General features: G+C 37.1%; 1 protein-coding gene across 4 annotated transcripts; it reads right to left on the reverse strand.

Annotated features, from left to right (window-relative positions):
- Window positions 1-1,157: 1,157 nt before the first annotated feature.
- LOC132145646 (neurocalcin-delta B-like) lies at window positions 1,158-13,092 on the reverse strand. Of its 4 annotated transcripts, none has more exons than XM_059556799.1 (4): window positions 12,924-13,092; window positions 5,673-6,069; window positions 4,449-4,554; window positions 1,158-2,175 (listed from the first exon to the last, which is right to left on the reverse strand). In XM_059556799.1, exons 2-4 carry the CDS (start codon window positions 6,048-6,050, stop codon window positions 2,081-2,083), a joined length of 579 nt encoding a protein of 192 aa, XP_059412782.1. In that variant the 5' UTR covers window positions 6,051-6,069; window positions 12,924-13,092; the 3' UTR covers window positions 1,158-2,080. The 4 variants fall into 4 exon arrangements, with proteins under 4 accessions (XP_059412782.1, XP_059412785.1, XP_059412784.1 ...); XM_059556802.1 differs by lacking the exon at window positions 12,924-13,092 and adding an exon at window positions 11,782-11,821; XM_059556801.1 differs by lacking the exon at window positions 12,924-13,092 and adding an exon at window positions 11,311-11,765.
- Between the last annotated feature and the right edge of the window lie 8,602 nt (window positions 13,093-21,694).

Consider the following 21,694-nt stretch of genomic DNA (forward strand, 5'->3'; position numbering starts at 1 on the left):
TAAACCCAACTACATCTGGGATGGCCTGCGGAAGAGGCCTTTTCCAGCCAATCAAAATTTTTGGGTGAACTATTCCTTTAACCCTGCGTTACGATTGACACTCGATTAATAACTTCTTATATTCATGTAAGACCTTCAGACTCCAAAACATTTTTCTTTTAAGATTTTTATTTATGATATAACCAACACAGATGCCTGTGTTCATGTGTCTACACTCACACAATGTACAGGTTACCATATAAAATCTACAGAATGATAATGACATATAGTTTGACAGATAACAGTTGTACAGCAAACACTGATTGAACACTGTTTGTTTTGCCATTTATATTAATCTGTGTTTGGCACTTGACCACATGCTGCTGTCTTCTGTGGTTTATAAATGAAATGCCAGATGCTTTAAGTGTTTTCATGAAGGAGAATCTACAAATCTAAATGTTCAGTTTTGAATCCAAGCTCCTTTCACCAGCTGTTCTTATCAGCATGTGACTGAGGAAAGTTTGATCATCACAACCTCGACTTCACTGAAAGTAAAAGAGTTTCCGATGGCTATCCATCTCTCATGTGGCCTCAGATATGATGTGGTTTGCATGTGAGCGAGTGTTTGTGCATTTATAAATGGACTATAGATAAAAAGCATATGCCGTCCATTTGCACAGTCCCTTGCATTTAAAACCCTGAGGTTGTGTAGAAATATTCATACACGTTAACAAGTGCTGACCCAAACGTACAGTATGCATAGACAAAACGCTGAATAAACACACGAGTACTCAAAAAGCATCACATACACACATATTCATCCTGAAATGGACAGAAAGTCCCAGTAGATGCAGAGAATACATTCAGTTTGAGGTGGACAACGTGCAAAATGATTTGAGCCGGATATAAAAAGAAAGACCTGAACCGAATACTAAGGCCAAGATTCAGTCAGATATGAATAATTAAACTAGTGCATGTTCACAGCTGATGGAGTGGACAGAAGATGGACTGAATCGAGGTCTGGATAGAGTAGAAAGTGTCTGGAAAGCTGAGGTGAATGTGTTGGATGGAGTCCTACATACATATGTGTTTACTGTACAAATGATTATTTGAAACAAAAGAAAATGTCATTTTTTTTTTAAAAATAACTGACATTTAGAAGAAATTTTTTTTAAAAATTTGTTTTGTGGTGTGATAAATTTTCCCTTAGCCATCAAGTTAAACAATAAATTAAATCAACAATTTTTTTTTTGTCGTCTAATACTTTTTCATGTTTTTTCTCTTTTGAAGCCGCAAGATAAATATTATTATCACCCCTAAGAAAATATTTATTTTTTTATGAAATTTTCCAACTATTTGGTTACTGTCAGTCCTATGTAGCGAGTATTAATGTTTAAAAAAAGTTATTTTTTTAATTTTTTAATTTATTTATCCTGATGCTCCTTAAAGGAGCGCCATCACGATAAAACCTGACCCGAACCGCCCCTTTAAGACTCTATCACAGGCTTTGACATCATAATGCAGTAAAAAAAAAAATTATTCAAGTAAAAAAACTGTTATGTCACTTAAGTGACTCTCTTTTAAATAGATGTTTGTGATGAATGGAACTGAAATACTAGGAACACTAGGAATGACATTTGTAAAATGACTGAATTTATTTTAAAATAATTCTTAAATAAACTATATTTTGCTGTTTCGAAAAGTTTGACAAGGTGTCACATTATATGGTGCATTTTGCACACTTGGAAAATTTGCTTCGACTCCCTCTCTGTTATTCTTTAAAGCTCTTTTCGAAGGGGTTTATTTCAGTACCAAAAGCTTACAACAGGATGTCACTTGCATCACTGCCTGTTGTGTTAAAATGCAAAAAGCCTTATATGAGGAATTCAAAATCCAGAGAGACACATGGACACGATCTTCTTGTGTATGATTTCTGAACGGATCTGTGTCTGTGGGGAAATAAAGTTCTCATGCGTGGTGTTCAGAGGGAAACCCACAGACACTCAGAGATCGGCCTGTGGTTTTGGAGTCCGTGCTCTGCTGATATCTGAAGGAGAGCGAACACAGAAAGACTTGAGGAAGAGAGGTTATGAGCGCTGATTCACTGTCCCGCGCTGCTGGGGTCGCACTGCAACAGTCGCACGATGGATGGGTCGCTCTTTGCACCCTCAACAAACTCTTCGAGCGACAGCTTACCTGAGGGACAACACAGGGTCAAAGGTCAAAAATTACCAGGATTTGGCTGATTAGCATGGATTAGCCATTTGAAAGCACTTGCATATTTAAAGCATTTTTTTTTTTTTCGCAAAATGCCAATGTACCTAATTATCCTTGTAAAAGTACACTTTAACATATTTTTAAAAAGAGTGCTTATTATTTTGTAACATTTAATAGCATCAATTAAATGAAAAGTATTATAGTGTAAATTTATATTACATACAAAACTTCAGAGTGCTTTCTGACCCACTTATATAGGGCTTAAGTACATATTTATATCATTTCATAATGAATTTTATTGTCTTAGAAATATGTTACTGACATATCTCACGGAAGTTTGCAGATATTTTACACAGAGGCTAATTCGTACGAATTCGTACAACCTCACTCGTACAAATTAATTAAATTTTTGCTAAATCATATTTTACAAGTTGCACAATTTGCATGAATGTTCTACACCTAACCCAGCGAGAAGCACCCGGCTGCAGCCTGCAGATGCACGTGCAGCCCCGCCCCACACCTACTCTGATTGGTTCAATCGTCTTTCATAGACTTACATGATAGGAAAAGTGTGCGTAGTTGGTGTAGGACAGAGAATGCTGTTTAAAAAGCTAAAAACGCTGTACAGTTTTATAAAGCCTTCATAATGCACAAAAGAAGAAGAAAATAACATTAGCCTGTAACTCGCCATGTCCCTAAAATGATTGTTTTGTTAAATGAAGCTGATCTTTAGGCTAACATACGAATATAGTAAATTAATTGGGTTGATTATCCACAGTAAGACGATCAGGTCTTCAGATAGAAGAATGAATTATCAATTAAATAATTTTAGAAAATATGATTATTTCATATCATCAGAGTATGAGAAAGGAAAATGAAAGGGGGTATATCATTAATGTTTTAATTTATATAGCATGGCAACACAATTATTGTTACATATAATTATCCATCATGCAGTTGATAAATGACACTGTAATAGTCTAATGTGTCTACCAATTCAATTTTTAATTTTCTTTACTACATTGATGATTCTGAAAGGACATACCTGTAAACCGTTGCCATAGAAACGAACAAAATTTCATGATAATTATGCTCTTATTTTAGTGCAGTCTCACAGCCACGGTCAAATATTGAGATAAACTTTATAAAGTATCATCTATTTATATGAAATTGGTACCTTCTCCGATATCCATTTTCTTGATCATTGAGCCGATTCTTTTCAATGATTCGGGACATTCTATGTTTAATGTGGCTTAATGCATTAAAACAGTGTTTTTAAAAGACCAAACTCAGTAAACAAATTAATAATAAAGTTTCCTATTCACTGACAGGCAGATGAGTCCAGAATAAGAATGCAATGTGTTTAATTACGTGTTAAGCATTTTCTTCCCATAGAAAAACCATAGACTAAAAGGAAACCGCGTAATGTGGCTTAATGCATTAAAACGTGTTTTAAAAAGACCAAACTCAGTAAACATTTTTAATAACACATTTTATTTACAGACAAGCAGGTTATGGGTGGAAATTAAACGCTTTGTGTTTGTATTCTGTGCTCATATCTGCTTGTCTGTGAATAGAATGCTTTATTAATAATTTGTTTACTGAGTTTGGTCTTTTTAAAACACTGTTTTAATGCATAAAGCCATGTACTTTCACGTTAAGCGTGCTTTTAGAATGTCCCAATTATTAATTTGTGAATTAATCTGGTCAAGAAGAGTAAACTTGCAGCAGCTAACATCTCTTGATTCAATAAATCAGACATAGTGAGTCAAGTTAACAAAAAAACTGCATTATAGTAAAGGCTTTGTAAAACTGTACAGCGTTTTTAGCTTTTTAAACAGCATTCTCCATCCTGCACCAACTATGCACACATTTCCTATCATGTATGTCTTTGAAAGACGATTGAACCAATCAGAGTAGATATGGGGTGGGGCTGCACGTTATATCAAATAACTCACTACAGTGAAAAGTGATTTATATGTACTTTAGCATGCAAGTCAACACATCAAAATAAGTGTGTTTCTTTAAAACATATTCTAAAAGTAAAATTTGATATTATTACAAAGCGCACTTTATAAAAGACTATTCGAGTGTGTTAAAAACATGGAAGAGTCTCTCTTTAAGTACACTTAAGTGACCTTTTATTATATTTATATTCAATTATCTGCAAGAACAGTTTTTTTTATATACTTTAAGTGCACATTCTATACAATTAAGCACACTTCTTTTCCACAAGAGTAAATGAAGCTCACCATCACGATTGGTGTCCATCTGGCGGAAGATCTTATCCGTGCGTTTCTCAGGTGTGGACTCGTCCTCTGGCATCTTCATCACTGAAGAAACCATCTTATAGATGGCCTGAGGAAGACAACCTCAAAGATCAGCTTTAGAAAAGGTATTACCTCACATAAAACACGATTTTGTTCAACAAGTTCAAAATACTTCTTATACAGAACAAGACAGAGTCTCTGTTCCTCAGCCTAGCGAGATTCGACTCTCTGTTTATTTCATTTGGCTTTAGCATGTCGCTAAGCTAACAACACAGTACTTCAACTAGCAGAACTACAAATTCAAAATAATGAATGGAGTGCTGTTTTAGAATCTTCTAGCAGCTGTGTTTTAAAATTCTGGTTTAGAATTTGCTATCTTTTGGTTTGGGAGTGCAGTTAAGATACTGTTAGTGTCTAAGCAGGCAGTAAATCTTATTAGAGAGAATTAGAAGACTCTGGGTATTGGAGCCATCACTTCCTAACTTTTTCAATGTAACCATAGCAACTGCTTTTCCCAGATAATTGAATGAACTGAAAAGAAAATGACAGTCATTTGCTTTGCTCTCAGCTGTCAGATTCAGAGAGTGCACTTGGGAAGTTGACGCATTTCACCAATTGCTCCAGCAGCATGAAATTTACCTAAATATGAGCAAAAGGTAATTGCCTTCTGCACTCAGCCCTCTCCCTAATTGAGCCAAAACATCACGCACAACTGAAAACTGATCATTTTCTGGTCTAAAAAACAAGCCTAAAACCAGACATTTCCTGGAAGCATTTTGATTGTATTGGTTTGCCATATTATTCACTGAAATATATTAATATACGCTATAAGGTTGGAAATATCTTCTCTGTAAGTATAAAGTCAAAAGAAAGGAGTTTCTGTGGTTGATTGATAGCGATATCATTTCAGGTGTTTCATGGGAACTTCTCATTTAGGTATTATTTCAACAGCTTGTGGTATAACACTGAAAGTTAGTTCATTTAAATCAGCATAATTTACACTTGCATTCAAAATATTCAACATCCAAACCTGATCTAACCAGGGCAGAAAGTAATTTTTTTCAGTTACATTTTTAAACCAATCAGAGAAATGGATTTTGAACCAATTTAGATTTGTATGTACTGTTTCATGAATAATAGACAGCTGTTAAAAGCTATTGAATAACATATATTTGAGCCTCAACTGAGAGAGTCACACTCACACACCTGTACGATCTCCAGCATCTCGGCCTTGCTTATGTATCCGTTGCCGTCCAGATCGTACATACTGAAGGCCCACTTCAGCTTCTGGTCCAGACGGCCTCGTGACGTGACGCTCAGAGCGATGATGAACTCTCTGAAATCTATCGTTCCGTCTCCATTGGCATCGAAGGTTCGGAAGACGTGCTCCGCAAACTTTGACGCGTCTCCATAGGGGAAGAAGTTTCCGTAGATCTTCTTGAATTCCTCCATGCTGAGCGCGCCGCTGGGACAGTCCCGCAGGAAGCCCTTGTACCACTCCTGGATCTCATGCTCAGTGAAGTCTGTGTTTTCCAGCAGGTCCTGTATCACCTCGGGACGGAGCTTGCTGTTCTGCTTTCCCATGCTGATGGTGTGGTTTCAACTACAGGTGAAGGAGAAGGAGAGAAGAACTGTTAGTTAAACGTCTCACAGTAAGTAGAGCCTACTCTTATTTGAACTCAGCTATAGTAAATATGAAATAGGTTTAACCTGATCACATTTAATGTATCACATTTAAGATTAAAAACCTTAAAAACGCCCTTAAAAACTAATCAGCTCATATGCGTTTCCCAAAAGAAGCTTTTGGTGAACAGCGAACCCTTTTTTAACAACTTTTACTACCATTTTTTTAAATTCCCACTAGTCCTAAAAACATTTTTTGAAGGCAAGTCCATGTCTAGAAATCAAAGTTTTAAAATTAGGCGACCTTGCACATCCAAGATTGTGGGAACCCTGTTTCTTCAGGAAAAAATATAAGAACTATATGGATTTTTAGTAGATCATTTTAGTACTTATTTTGTCTTAAGTCATCTTAAAGCTTGCCAAAACCCTGACGGGACGAGTCCCTTGCTCTGAACATACTATGATGAATGCAAAGCACACATATCTGCCACATTTCTAAAATTTCACTTCCTTTTCCCATCTGTAAACTGAACTTTCCATTGGTAGACCGCAGCGATGCTCTCACCTGCTGCAGTGTGTGTGTGTGTCTGTGTGTGTGTGTGTGTACAGCTGCACCCGAATCATTTCCTGATGCAAATCTCTCATAAATTCCCACATGCTTGCAGCCCTACACACATATGATCTTGAGAACATATCTTGATCTAATTCTATAAAACGAGTGCTTTTCCTGGTTGATTTTAATACAGCAAGGAGAAGCTAAAAGTGTCATTAAATATTCATAATAAAATTATTTTTTATATGCATTATAAATATAGACACAAATGTTCTAATGACTCTTTATTCTCATCCATATCCACTGAAAGTGATGGGGGACACAAACTAACATTGGGCAGATTAAGAGATGGAGAAACTGAACCTCCTCTTGTAAACAGGAAGCGGTCCATCAATTTGCCTTTCACTGCTCCTCACGTAGTGCATGTGTCCATCCAGCTCCACGCTATTTATACAGCGTGCTGATTTAACAAAATCATGTGAAAGGAGTCAAATAATGAAAAAAAGAAGAAATTTCTTTAGTTTACCATCTAATTGTTTTTCTGCTAAAACATGGGCACACCATTAGACCATATTGGTTGAACACCTTCTCTGTAGTCTGAACAATTTCTGTATTCTCCCATGATCCTCTGAGGCCTGATCAAGCCCAGTGCTCATCCTCATCTGAACTAAAAAGCCCTGCTGACCGCTGTATCCCCTTCTCTACACACACACACACACTTCCTCCACCCATCCAGTCTGAGCACCAAAGCACAAGAGCAATCTGTCCCCAGCAGACTTTTGTGCCGCCCCTGTGGATAAAAGCACTGTGATCAATCAGAGTTGTCACATTTGAAGCGCCTTTGTATTAAAACCGCTCCTTCGACAGTGGGATTTACAGATGAATCAAATGTTAGGAGGTTTCCTTTGGAAGAAAGATGAACGAAATACATTATCTGAAGTTAAAGTCATCACATCGCCTAAAGTTAAATGCTCGTGTCAGGGTTTGGTCCAGAGACTCTGTAGGTGACATCACTTCTGATCCTCCTCAGGACGGGCCGTGTTCTTGCGCCCCTGAGCTTAGCCTGTGTGATCTCTGATGTTCTTGGACTCCAGGGTCAACAGCTCAAAGATCCCTGTAAGACTCTTAGAGTCCCTGCAGAGACGTCACACTTATATAACGCGGGCCCACAGACACAGGTGGACACAAGACACTGATGTCCCGGGGACAGTCAACAATCTGTTTTCATCAGTGCAACTATGTTTAGAGAATAATACTTCTCAAACAAGATGAGACTGGTTAAAAAGAACATACATATTGAAACTAAAACTACATACAACTAAACATATAACTCAAATAAATAAAAAAATTAAGTAATAATAATACTGAAAGAATACTTTCTTCCAGTGGGATAAAAAAAAAGAAATCATGATATACTATCTGAAAATGTCAGAATACACTAGTTAGTTATTTTAGTTTTAGTATATATAGTCAGTATAGTTATTTTACTGAACAAGACAAATATGAAAAATAAAAAGATTGCTTATTTATTTATTTATTAATCAATAAATAAATAATGACTGACTGACTAAATGAATGAATGACTGAAGGATGGAAGCTTAAAGGATTAGGTTGACATGATGTTTAGCTATTTTACTGGACAAGACAAAAAAAAACCCTGATTATTTATTTATTCATTCATTCATTTGGTCATTGCATAAATAAATAAATGGACAAGACGACAAGTTGTTAGAGAATGAGAAGATCATTGTAGACAGAGAGAAGGGGTCAGATGTTAAAAGCTGAAATCAAACTCAGTCAACAAATCGATCAGAGATGAGCAGCAGAGCTCTGCTATTTTCATTTTCACCTTTGATGCATTCAGCAACGAAACGAATGACTTGTGCATGTGACTTGTGTTGACAGACTTACAGAAGCATGAGCCATCGAAAAGATATCAGTGATTATTGTCACTCGAGAGGCGATACAAGCGATGGAACAGAGCACAGGAAGCTGCAGGTCATGTGATACAAAAGTTGACACCTCCCCTCCATTTCCTCCACCCTTCAAAACCACAGAGGCCGAATAAAACCACACGCTCCGAAACTGAACTATGACTGTGGAAAATGGCAATGCTGCGTTCATCTTTGTGAAGGGGCTACGAAATTCAAACTCATCAAATGCTCTCATAGTTTTCTTGTTCTTTCCCAGGCCCACCAAAATAACCATACAGCGCTGTGTAAGAACAGCACTTCTGTTATCAGCGGCACATCTAGTGACGTTAGTCAATGCAGAAGTTTCCTTCACATCAGTAGTCAGCGAAAAATGTAAACTGCTTTGTTCAATAAGTGTATGCTAAAATTACAATCAAGGGGAAAAATCAAGTGAGTGTTAGCAGACCATTGGTTGATAGCTAGCATGCGCAATATTGACAACAAATCAGCTTCATGTTTAGCTGTGAATTTCATGTATCTCACACATAGCTATACACAGTATATCACCGGTTTCTGTGGCTCTGCTATCACTAAATTCATGCCACATCAATATCAATTTAAGTCCCATTTATAAACATTTAGTTTTGGTTTCAACTGTGTTTCCAGTGTTAGGACGTATGAAAAAATGAAATATTAGCATGAAACAATAAATAATAATAAAAAATAAATGATTAAAACAGTCTCTATACATTACATTTTTGATCTTGTTTTAAGAGTTTATATATTTTTACTGGAAAACAACAACATTTTCTAAATTGCCTTTTTTTTAGCTCTGTCTCCAACAAAAATAGTTTAAAACAAAGCCACAGCTAAACCAAGAGACAGAGTGGCAAATTTAACAGAGTTAAATTTGAATACTAATAAACACCCAATTTGCAAGTAATATGCATGCTAATAAACAACTTGTTAATGGTGTGAATTGGTCCCTAAGCTAACGTGCTAAAATCTGATTGCACAAAATGCATCAAAAACTATCCTTTAACTTCACCTGTTTAATTCCCTTTTGCTAACTAGCTGACAAATCTGCTTTCCCTCACAATCTCTCTCTCTCTGTGAGTCTCTGTACCTGCAGGATTAACTCAAGGTTCTGCAGGGCTAATCTGAAGTGGTAGGGTATAAATATAGACTCATGTCTGTTATGTAAGGGTCACTAAATATCTTATACCAGGTCTTGATGATAAAGAATACAGCAGGTATACTGTACACATTGGATTCCACTGCTAATGCCTAAAACACAATAGTGTGCTTTTGTAAGTCAAAATCACAAATGTTTTGAGACATTCATTACTGTGCATAAACAGGCAACCTCAAGACCACCCAATGGTGCACATATGAAATAAAATATGCATTGTAAAATGAACCTTTTATAATGAAAAGTATAAAGGAATTCTGCTTGCATGTAGTGTACATAGAAAGTCTCTGATTGTTACTGTACATGAGGATTTACAGGCCCAGGCTAAAATGGTGACCTTTTCTCTTCTGCTGAGATCTTTGCCTTCACTAAATGTTTCAAAACTGATCTTGAAATAAGAGAAACATGTCAGATTAACATTTGTGCAGTCAATAGCTAAAGGAAAACGACCTCCTTAACTTTCGCTTCTATGAGAAAAATTCAGTGAATGTACTTGAAAGTAGTTATAAATATCACACACTCTCGCCTGACAGTACCGAGGTCGTTAAAGGTCCATATTTCCTGTCTGAAGAAACAGCAACTCTATATTAATACCCAGACTTTGGACGTAAAGCATTTTTGTCTAGTTCAAATGTAAACGTCCAGTCATCAATCTAAAACTGTTAACTGCTTGTAAACTATCCTTGCTTGACCTCGACACAATCCTCCATCTATCTGTGAGAACAGCATCAAACGCCATTGCCAGCCGCGCTCCACAATTCCTGCACATGCTCTTAGTCGAAATATTTGCAAAGGTCCTATTTCGGGAAACATCTTTTCATAGCGTTCACAGTTTGAAATCACGGTCAATTACAGCAATAGAGGCTTCACATGATGAACACAAACAGGAAATGCCTTTACATTACAGCCTCAATGCACACAAATCGAATGTAGAGCAACTCAAGTGTAAAATCACTATCGCTCGACACAACAGCTCATTATAAAGTGCCATTACCGTTCTCAGCTGCTGTCACCATGAATGTATGAGCTTGAGCTGAAAATTACAGTCATAACTGTACACTCAGTATCATTAAAATACACACAATCCTCTTATGATTCAATGCAAACACTGCCACATTCACATAATCCATCATGCTCCACTGAGACTCAGAACGCTCTCAGGGTCTAACGAAGCATTTTATCAGCGAGACAGGTCACAGTATATGCTTTTACCGCCTTTATCCTGAAGCTGAAACTCAGAGAAGACATTCATGGACAGCATCGGTCATAACACTCTGATCCCAATTACTGTTCTTCACGCTTTCTGTTCACTGGAAGGTTATCTGAAAGGTTCTTTTCCAGAATGATTCTTCAATGGAATTGCTACGAAAGCTCCTTTTTGGAACCTGTATTTTTAAGAGTGTACTTTCTGATATGTCATGCCAACTACCCACAAACTGTTTGAATTTAATAGATTTACGCAGCGTTTTTCATTATACATACTGTTCCAAGGCAGCCTTACAAAGAAAGGTGCCCTACGAGCCACACAAAGCCAAAGCTGACAGTAGCAAGAAAAACATTCACCTCTGACCCACCTTGATGTGAATAATGCACTTGAGTTTCACCTGCTGGATCTGGTGAAGCTGCCAGCTTTCTTTCCTCCTGTCTTCCCTCTCTATATCAGCTCTGTGTCGACAGGAAACTCTCACAACAGACACTCCCCTCTCCCTTTCTACATTTCCTTCTCTATCTCTCTGTATTTCTCTCCCTCTCTCTGGGGCTTTACTAAACTCTCTCACAAAGCCGAGCGTCTCTGTTTCCACATCCCCGCAGACCGTCACAGTTTTCCAAGCGCCCACTTGCGTCTTCTCACAAACGCTCTCGGAGCAGTATGCCTGCTTTCTGAACAGCCTGTCAGATCTCAATCATTAACGTCACTGTGTAACCTACATGCATGCCACAACAATGCAAAAGTGAAAAAGAAGAGCGCCACAACAACTTCCTGCAACCTGAGATGTTTTCTTAAGTGTTCTAAGAGCAAGTTCGCTTCTTAACCTGAGTTCCCAACTGAGTTGATCTGATTCCTCTTCTGTTTTCAGGGGACTGGTGACCAGCCACTCAATAATGAGAATGAAGTCATTTAGAGCGAAAGGCTCATTTCCTCTTTCACACAAATCCATGTGGCTTTGAAACGGTAGAGTTGTTATAACTGCAGTGTGACGACGTCGCACATGCATTTAAAGTTAACACTTTAGTGTAGGGACCACATGCCTGTTGTTAACTTATTGGCTGTTTGTTAGTGCTTATAAAGCACATATTCTGCCTGACCATATTCTACATCTCTAATACCTAAACTTAACAACTACTATACTAACTATTAATAAGCAGCAAATAAGAGTTTATCAAGACTTAATGGGTTAATGACCCATTGAAATGTTTGTACAGACAATCACATTTTTTTTAGGTGTTTTAAATTAGAATTGATGAGCTTATGTTAGTCTGTTTATTGTAGTGAACGAACAAAAAGCTGAAGGATGATTCAAAAATGTGAAGATTTTTAAGATTATTAGAGTATGTTTAACAAAGAAGATTTGAAAACTGCATGCAAATTCAATGCCACGGGTCATTTCTTTGCAAATAATTGTATAATTTACGTGCAATTTCTGAGTGAAAATTGCTTCTACACCATTCTTTCTCTAGTGCATGTGTCCAAGCTATTTCTCTAAATAAACGATACACTAATAGTATATACTACTGTCTACATGGCACTTTAAAGTGCATGCAGTGTGGCTCAGAACTCAGATCAGGTCTTGTTCAGGTGATCAGATGTTCCTCTTGTCCCTCCTCTAAGCCTTATGTTCCAGGTTTTATCCAAAGCCAAACGGTCTGAAATCCACTAAGGTCAGTCGCCTTGTGGCACTCTTGTCAGTTCCAGGTTGGATAAAGGAGGGATAAAACCGAACCTTCATTCTCCACACAGAGATGTCTTCATCCTAACAGTTCATATAGCTGCATTCTGTTCATGTCCAAGCAACAGCTTGCTTCCTTTCACCCAAACCTCACAGGATACAGAGAAACTCGGCTGTCTCTTTTCAATTTCACGTCCACTGACAGTGCATCGGTGCACAGCCAGCACATACCAGACATCACCTGCAAGAAAAACAGCAAAACAATAGCACAAAAACCACAGAACTCACCTCAGGTGGTTGTTCTGGTGCTGTGCCGTGAGATTTTAGATGGCCATAACCCGGGGAGCTCGGAAGGGAAGAGGCGTTGCGTGGCCTCACTGCTGATATGCAGCCACAGGTATCAGGAACAAGCTTTGATGCAACTGGCAGCTCCAGCGAGAAACTCCACAAGACTCACCCGCAGCTTAGTTGAGAGCATCAACCTGCCTCTCACAGTGACGTCAAAGCTGCTGGTCACATGACCTGCCTGGAAAGCCTATGAGAGAAGAACTCTGCACTGACTCTTGCTGTCACTCCTTCAGTACTTCTTAAAGTCAGAAAATACAACTACAGTACACTGAAAAAAATGATTCATTGAATTTACTACATTTTTAAAGGTAAGTGGTTGCAATCAATTTACCTTAGCTACATTTAATTTCTAAATGTATATAAAAAATATTATTTGCAACCACTCACTTTAAAAATTGTGTATATAAATAAAAGCAAATAATATGAAGGAACCAAATGAATATATATATATATATATATATATATATATATATATTAGCTACATTTAAATAAACAAATTTAGTTGACAGACTTTCAACAGGTTTTCAGCATGTTTATTTAAAGGTAGTTAAAACAAATTGTTTGCATCCACTTACCTTAAAATGATACCAACTTTTTTAAGGTGAGTGCTTGCAAATAATATATATATATATTTTTATACATTTATAATTTAAATGTAGCTAAAATAAATCGATTGCAACCACTTACCTTAAAAAATGTAGTATTATTATATATATGATTGAGATACACTTAAAAATGCTCAATATACTGTACATGCATACATATGATGAATTTTAGAGCTATTTCATGCAGAAACACATGAACTTGTTGCATGTATGATATAGTGTATGCGTTTGGTTTTCTTTTGTTTTTCAACTTTCTGTTCTGCAAGGACTTTGTTGTCATGATCACATTGTGATGCACAGGACAGGAGGAGAGGGTTAGCGTTAAGAGCAGACGTCCCTCACATTGGAGGCCACGCTTTACTTAAGCTGATTAAAGGGAAGTCAAAGCCTCCTCTCATTAGCCTTAATGTACAGACACTTTTAAGGCTACTTGCTGAGTCAGTCATCTGCATGGCACTCGAATGCATTATCACCAAACACAGGTGCACATGCAAAATACAAGTAATTGCATCTCACGCAGACATTGAGTGTGATTTGCATTCGCAATCTGTGAAACAAAATATGTCATAAAACTTGCATAACCAGCGCTGTTTGTTGATGTGCGTGGTTATATCCTTGTGCTGATATATGGAAGAGGATTGCATTGCTCAGAGGATGCTCTTTCATAGCTCAGGAGACTTAAGAATGGTTTCATTTAAGAATCAGCTTTGATGTCAGATGTTTGAAATGATAATTGAGATCATAGTGAAATCGTTGCATGGCAGACTTTCTTGGCACAACATTTTTTGGCACGTCTTTTTCATTAGGAGAAAAATCAGAGAAACAGGAGCCTTATTGTAAGCAAAAGTCTCCATTTGATCTCCATTGCATCTCTTTGCTGTCTAAGAGAAACAAATGAGAAACTAAAAAAGATCTGATTTGTGATTTCTGCTTTTTTTCTTATGGGTTTGAATGATTTTGAAAAGTCATTTGACTTCATATTGAGCTCTTTTGATTGCAGACTCTGGTTGATGTGGATTTGGATGATGTTGGTTGGATATAAACTGGCCCTGTCTATCCTGTAATGTTGGCTCTGAGCCGCAGCTCCATCAGCCGGTCCATGCACATCCACGGGCTCTTATCTTTAGATTACGTTAGCTTTAGCGTGGATAATGAGAGCTGTATGGGATGATCATCTGTTACCTAACCCCACAGGCATGCTCTGGAGGAGCTGCTATTTCAGTCAGAGGTGAAGAGCAGTCCAGGCTACTCTCCTGCTGTCATTGCTCTGTGTGTGAGCAGGTTTGTCCTTTACTCTCTTTGCTTCAAAAACAAGGCTTTAGGGTTTATCCTGCGAACACATTGGAAGACTTCAGTTCATGTATCAATAAGGTGATTCAGTAAAAAGAGCAATGCCCTGCAGTCGAAGGTCACCACTGCTGCGTGCTGAGAGCCGAGGCTGATAGCCCGAGAGAGCGAGAAGCTGCCAAAAAAGAAGTGCTCACAAGTCTACTGGATTAGATTGAGTGAGCTAGGTGATGCTTGCAGGTGTGTGTGTGTGTGTGTGTGTGTGTGTGTGTGTGTGAGAGAGAGACAGGTGGAGCTATTAGAAATACATCATGGCCTCTGTGTGCACAGGTATTCTAGGATACTTCAAACCTTATAATATAAAGTCATAATATATAGTAGTAATGACATAAAAAGCCGGTTAAGTTTCTTCTCACAGTTTTCATAAGTTCAGCTCTCATTTCAACACACTGTGCTCACGATACGATTATATTTCACTGTATGAATGCAGATTTACATTTCTGACATATTACAGCAGAAATGATTTGAATGTGTGTGTTTGCGGTCTGTAAACATTGATTGAATTATTGTGTTGGTACAATGTGAGCAGAGGGGTTTTGTTCTTACCTCTGAAGTCAGGTCATTATCTAATGCTCTATAGATCGCACACAGGTGAAGTCCAGCTGCTAAAGTCCCTTTGATTCTTCACTCACTCACTCTCACACACACACACACACACACACACACACACACACACACACACACACACACACACACACACACACACACACACACACACACACACACACACACACACACTCTCTCACACACACACACACACACACACACACACACACACACACACACACACTTATATGTATGTATATAAAAATAAACTACAATACAGTTTTAGCTGACAAAACAACACTTTCATTTGTTTTAACTTTATGTAAGACTAAACCTGAAATAAAAATGTATAAAAAAACAATATTAAATAAAAGTAGCAAAACACACACTGAAATTACTGAAAAAAAAAAAAAATCTAAATCTTAACAAATATTTATAATATGCAACAATAATAGTTTCTTAATGATACTAAAATAACACCACAAAGTATTTGGTAAAACATTAATATAAAAAGATAAATGTTAAATGTAAAGGACTTTCACAAAGAGTTTAATTTAAAGAAACATTTCATAGTGTTTTGTTTCTTGTAGCAGACTGAAAGCTTTATGAGAGTCTTTGGCTGAAGCTGATGAGTGTATTGAGTTCAGTGTCATTTGTAAACGCACCAGATTTCCGAATAACCCTGCAGAAAACACAGGTCACAGAAACTTTATAGTTTCACAGCCTCTGGCTCAGTGATAAGTGTATTGTCATGAGTATCATCTTCAGACTGATATTTATATTGAGTTTAAATATCTCAAGATATTTAGACAGATAACAAAGACAGATTGTATTTTTGTGAATAATTCTCTGTAAAGAATAGAGAGGTAATATGAAATAGTGAAGTTTGTATTCTATTATATAGCGTTTCTCACTGAAAAGATTTAGCAAATGATTTTCGCTCTTTATGTATATTTGGCTATTATTTCTCTAAGAGTCTAGCGTCATCTTGTGGTCATTCATGCAATCAATCAACGAACTGAGCCTCAGCAGTTTCTAATACAAATATTTTCTTATGGCTTTTTGTGTATTTGTTTAACACAATAAATTACCTCTTGTAACAGACACATTAAGGTTTGATTAAGATGATGTTATCTTTAAATATGCTTCTGATTAACTGATTAATATAGACATCACAAATGAATAGTTCTGTTTGTTTTTGATTTCCCCTGTACTCTCACAGTGATTTAAATCAGGACAGCCATCATTCAGGTCAGAGATGTGCATTTATACAAGTCAACACTTTATCACAAGTATAACATTTAAGTGCTTAAAAGGTTCTTCACAGCAATGCCATTTTTTTGGTTTCATAAAGAACCATTCAGTCAAAGGTTTTTTTAAAGAACCATCTCTTTCTTTCCTTAAAACAAGTTCTTCTGTTGCATCGTGAAGCACCTTTATTTTTAATAGTGTAGCGGTCGACCGAAATGGATTTATTTTTTATTTTTTCGAGCAGGGTTTTCAATCCTTTAGATGCCATGAACCCCCAAATATGTTCACCCTCATGCATGGGACCCCATCCTAAAATTTAAAAAGACAGCTATTTATTTGTTTCATTTATAAAGATCTTGTTAATAATAATACGAAAAATGTATATTATAAGTATGTGTAAAATATTAATTTGAAACATTTAGTTTTTAATGTCGTCTTTTTTTTACTCGCTACAGTACTTTACTGTTAGATGTTGTTAAAATCAAATTTGTTTATTTACATTTATTAAATCATATTCTGAATTATTTTAATAAATTTTAACCAATTATTTGTTTAAATCAAATTTACATATTATTCAAACCATTTTAATTATAATTAATTGAATGTAGTTAATCATATTTATTATCATATTCATTATTATTATTATTATTATTATATATATATATATATATATATATATATATATATATATATATATATATATATATATATATATATATATATAAAACCAACATGAAAAATACTTGTAATACTTTTTCATATACCATTTACTTAATTTGTTTAACATTTCTTCCTAATAATTTATCAGGCAGAAAAAATAAAATAAAAAAATAAATAAAATAAATAATGCAAACTGAGAACCAGAGCTTCTGTGCATTCTCAGATAAAATAAATAATAAAAAAAGTCCTGGTGCAGACAAAATAAAAGCTGCTTCTGATGCTTATCAGTCTGCAATGATTATTTAAAAAGATCCAAATGTTAGCCGTTATATCAGTTGCTCAGCAGTTTCTTTAATGTAAGCCACACACAAAACTGTATAAATGCCAATGGGTAGCACATTTTTCAATCGATACATTTAATGTAAATACGTTTTAAAGCATAAAACAATTTACTAATCAAAATCAAATAGTGTTGTGCCACTTTCGAACCTAAGTGAATGATAACTGATGTGATCATTTGGGCCGGTGGTTCCCCTGTTAGGACACCTGTGTGCACTTGAGATGAACTTCATAGGTCAAAATCAGCCAATGGTTTGGGTGTTGGGGGTAACGCATTCCATGTAACGCAAGCTGCATAATTAGATTACTGAAGTAACTAGTAAAGTAATGCTTTACTCTAGAACTAAATATCTGAGTCACTTTGTTTCCCATTTATTCACTGGCACCTCTCTTTGGTGAAATCAGGAGTGAGGTGAAGAGGCACTTCCTTCAGCCTGAGGCTACATTTACACGACAGAGGTGTAGTCGAAAACAGACAAGTTTTCCCTTACGTTTTAAAAAAGTTTTACATATTCACGTTTAAACATATCCGTGAAAACGGCCAGAGACGCTGTATTACGTACGCCAGGACAGTAGTTGGCGCTGTCGCCTTCTTAGTAAACAGTACCTGTAGGGAAGTGACAATTATACGTTGGTCGTAATATTGGTGAAGTAAGTCCACACTGTGATGAAGAAGCGTTAGCAAACTCTTGAGCTGTAACAACAGTACCATATACTCCACCATTGTTATGTCTGTTTGTTCACGTTTGCCTTTAAAATCGACAAAGCGTACTGCGCATGTCTACATACCTTACATGTACTACACACGCATGACGTCACCGTTTTCAAAGAGCTGCGTATTGGGTGTTGTTTACATATAAACACAAATCAATAAGCCCAGCCCAGGGGACATACTTTCCACAAAGCATAACTGCAGTTCTTTTTTTTTTTTTTTTTAGGGAGTAACAGTATTCTGATGCATTACTTTTAAAAAGTAACTTTGCCCAACACAGGTTATTAGTATTCAAGTGTTACTGTTGGCTGATCTTTTGTTTGCGCAGCCCTGCTGACCCCGTCTGTGCAGGAGGAGGAGGTGGGCTGGAGGGAGATGGAGAGGATCAGTGCTATCCCGGGATCTCTGACTCAGAGCAGCGGCTCTACATTCCTGGAGGAGGAGTGACCAAAGCCCTTTACACAGATGGGTAAAAACCGGCATAATTCAAACAATTCTGTCAAATCTAGAACTGTGAATCCGGCCAGAGGAGTTTTTTTTTGGTCTTGTCAGATGCACAGAGCACATCTCTATGGCAGTAGTGCTGATCTTCATCCTGGAAAGACCTGTTAAGTGTGCGAAAATCTGAATAATGATTTGAAACTGAACTTTCAAAACTGGTTGTCCTAAATGGAACATTACCTTAGAGGTATGTGGTTACAGAATATCAGAAGTGAATGTTTTTCTGTCTAGAATGAACGTGGTGGTTGTTGTTTTCTCTCAGACGCAGGGTTCAGTTCAGTGTTAGGTTCCTCCCTCATGGAGTCTGGTGTTCGGCAGCGGTATCCCACCTCTTCTCTTCTGAAGCACGGCTGAAACATCACGCTTGCATATGGATATGTCTCATGCAACTCTGTAGGTGTGACCGTTTCAAACATGAACCAGAGAAATCACTGAGGACTGATGGTTGAGCGGTCAAACTGCACAAAGTGCTTGATATGTCATGCCATGTCATTTTTTTCTTTATAATGCTAGTCATGCTGATAGTTCAGTTTTCATCTCTCTCCATCCAGCTGTGGATGTCTCTGGCTCTCTGCCACGTGTTTCCCAGCAGAGCAGCACTTCTTGTAATGTGACGTAGCTCTGAACCTGCTGGGCCCAGTTGTGTGTGACGTTCTTGTGGGAACAAAGTGAAAACGTTTAAAGCCTCTTCTGCATAGTTGGCCATTTTTGGTGCACCAAAAATGATCATGTTAGCAGTGTCAAGTCATGTCACATCACGGCTGTCTGAAATCTTTACAGCACAGAGTGACACAAATGAAATATCAAGCGCTGAATCAAACAGAAACAACCAAGAAATATCGACATCATATACCACCTTTTGGGGTTAGTAAGATTTTAAGGGGTTCAAGTGTGTAGCTTGCTAGAATGGCAAAGGATCAGCAATCTCCATCTAAAACTGATCGTGCAGATCAAACCTTAAGTCGTTGAGACTTGAAACTTGTAGGGATGGTAGTACTCAAGAGTAATAATTATCAAACTAGTTGGTTCTGCCTACTTTTACTTTACTTTGCCTACTGGTAGTACTGGCTATAAACTTAGTGAGGGATGATGCATTTTTTAAGGGTGCAAACAATTGTATACTGTGTAAATTTTCAAACATACAGTACACACAATGGTTGCGTTCCACTCCACTTTAAACACATACTCGCAAACTTCCCTAAGCACTTCTCTTCGGGGGAATCCCCACTGCCATTTTGAAGTGCGTTCCACTTTGTGAAGTGGGTGAAGTTTATATGGACAGACCCTCAACCTCTCGATCTTGAACGAGGGAGCGAGTCTACTTCATATGCACACTTCAGGACGCTCCATAGACCACAATGCAACACCATCATGTCTTTATCGCAGATAACCAAACAACTTATTCTAATTATATAATATATAAATTTTTTTTAAAGTGCCCCATTATGGATTTTTGAAAATGACCCATCATGCGGTGTGTAACGCAGCTCTAAGTGAATGAAAACATCCTACAAAGTTTTAAATCTGAAAGTGCACCGTGTATAAAGTTATTGTCCCTCAAAAGAAAGAGTCGACTCTGAATCATTGAAACAAATAATTTTTACACGAATCCCAAGCAGTCTCATGTTGACATCAACATGAAACATTAGTGTATTGCCCGCCCACTTGCTCTTTTCACATTGGTCTAAATGAAAATGCAAATGTATTCTTTGCCACTAGGTGTCGCTTTTGGAGCTGTAAAAATAGCGGTTTCCCTGTTAACGCTGCACACAAAGCAGCACTGCGCTCACAAACGCTGCTTTATCAGGCATCACAGCCTCATGATGACATGAAAATGAGACCAATCTGACCAATCATCACAGATTAGTGTCACGAAAAGGAGGGATTGGCAAAAAATGATTGGTTGAGCGAATCGTTTGGGAGTCGTTGGGCAAGTAAGGTAAAAATAAATGTAATTTATTTTTTTAATTTATGCATTAAGCAGACTCTTTTATCCAAAGCAACTTACAGTGCATTCAGGCTATCAATTTTTACCTATCATGTGTTTCCGGGAAATCGAACCCCCCAACCTTGCGCTTGATAAGAGAGTTTGACTCCTAACCCTAAGGGTTGTGGGTTCGAATCTCGGGCCGGCAAAAACACGACTGAGGTGCCCTTGAGCAAGGCACTGAACCCCCAACTGCTCCCCGGGCGCCGCAGCATAAATGGCTGCCCACTGCTCCGGGTGTGTGTGTGTTCACTGCTCTGTGTGTGTGCACTTCGGATGGGTTAAATGCAGAGCACGAATTCTGAGTATGGGTCACCATACTTGGCTGATTGTCACGTCACTTTCTGTCACTAAAATCCAGAAAAAAACTTTTCAACTGAAAAGATCAGCAAATCAGCTTATTAGAATGATCTCTGTTGGATCATGACTGAAGTAATGATGCTGAAAATTCAGCTTCACGGGAATAAATTAAATTTTACAATATGTAAAACATTTTTTAAATCAAATAAATGTTGCCTTGGTGAGCAGAAGAGAATTCCAAAAACATTAAACATAAAATGTTTTTGAATGGTAGTACATTTCACTCCTAAACAAGAACTATTTTCATCATAAAATTTATTCACAGTAGCATTTTACAAAATTTGTTAGTATATATATATGTATAAAATCTTTTCATTATAGTAAATGTGCTTAACTGTAATGAAAATAGCCCAAAAGTTCTTAAATCTCTCAAACATGGTCTTATTTTGGTGTGAATTATGAA

Source organism: Carassius carassius, chromosome 8 (assembly GCF_963082965.1).
Source record: "Carassius carassius chromosome 8, fCarCar2.1, whole genome shotgun sequence".
NCBI lineage: Eukaryota > Metazoa > Chordata > Actinopteri > Cypriniformes > Cyprinidae > Carassius > Carassius carassius.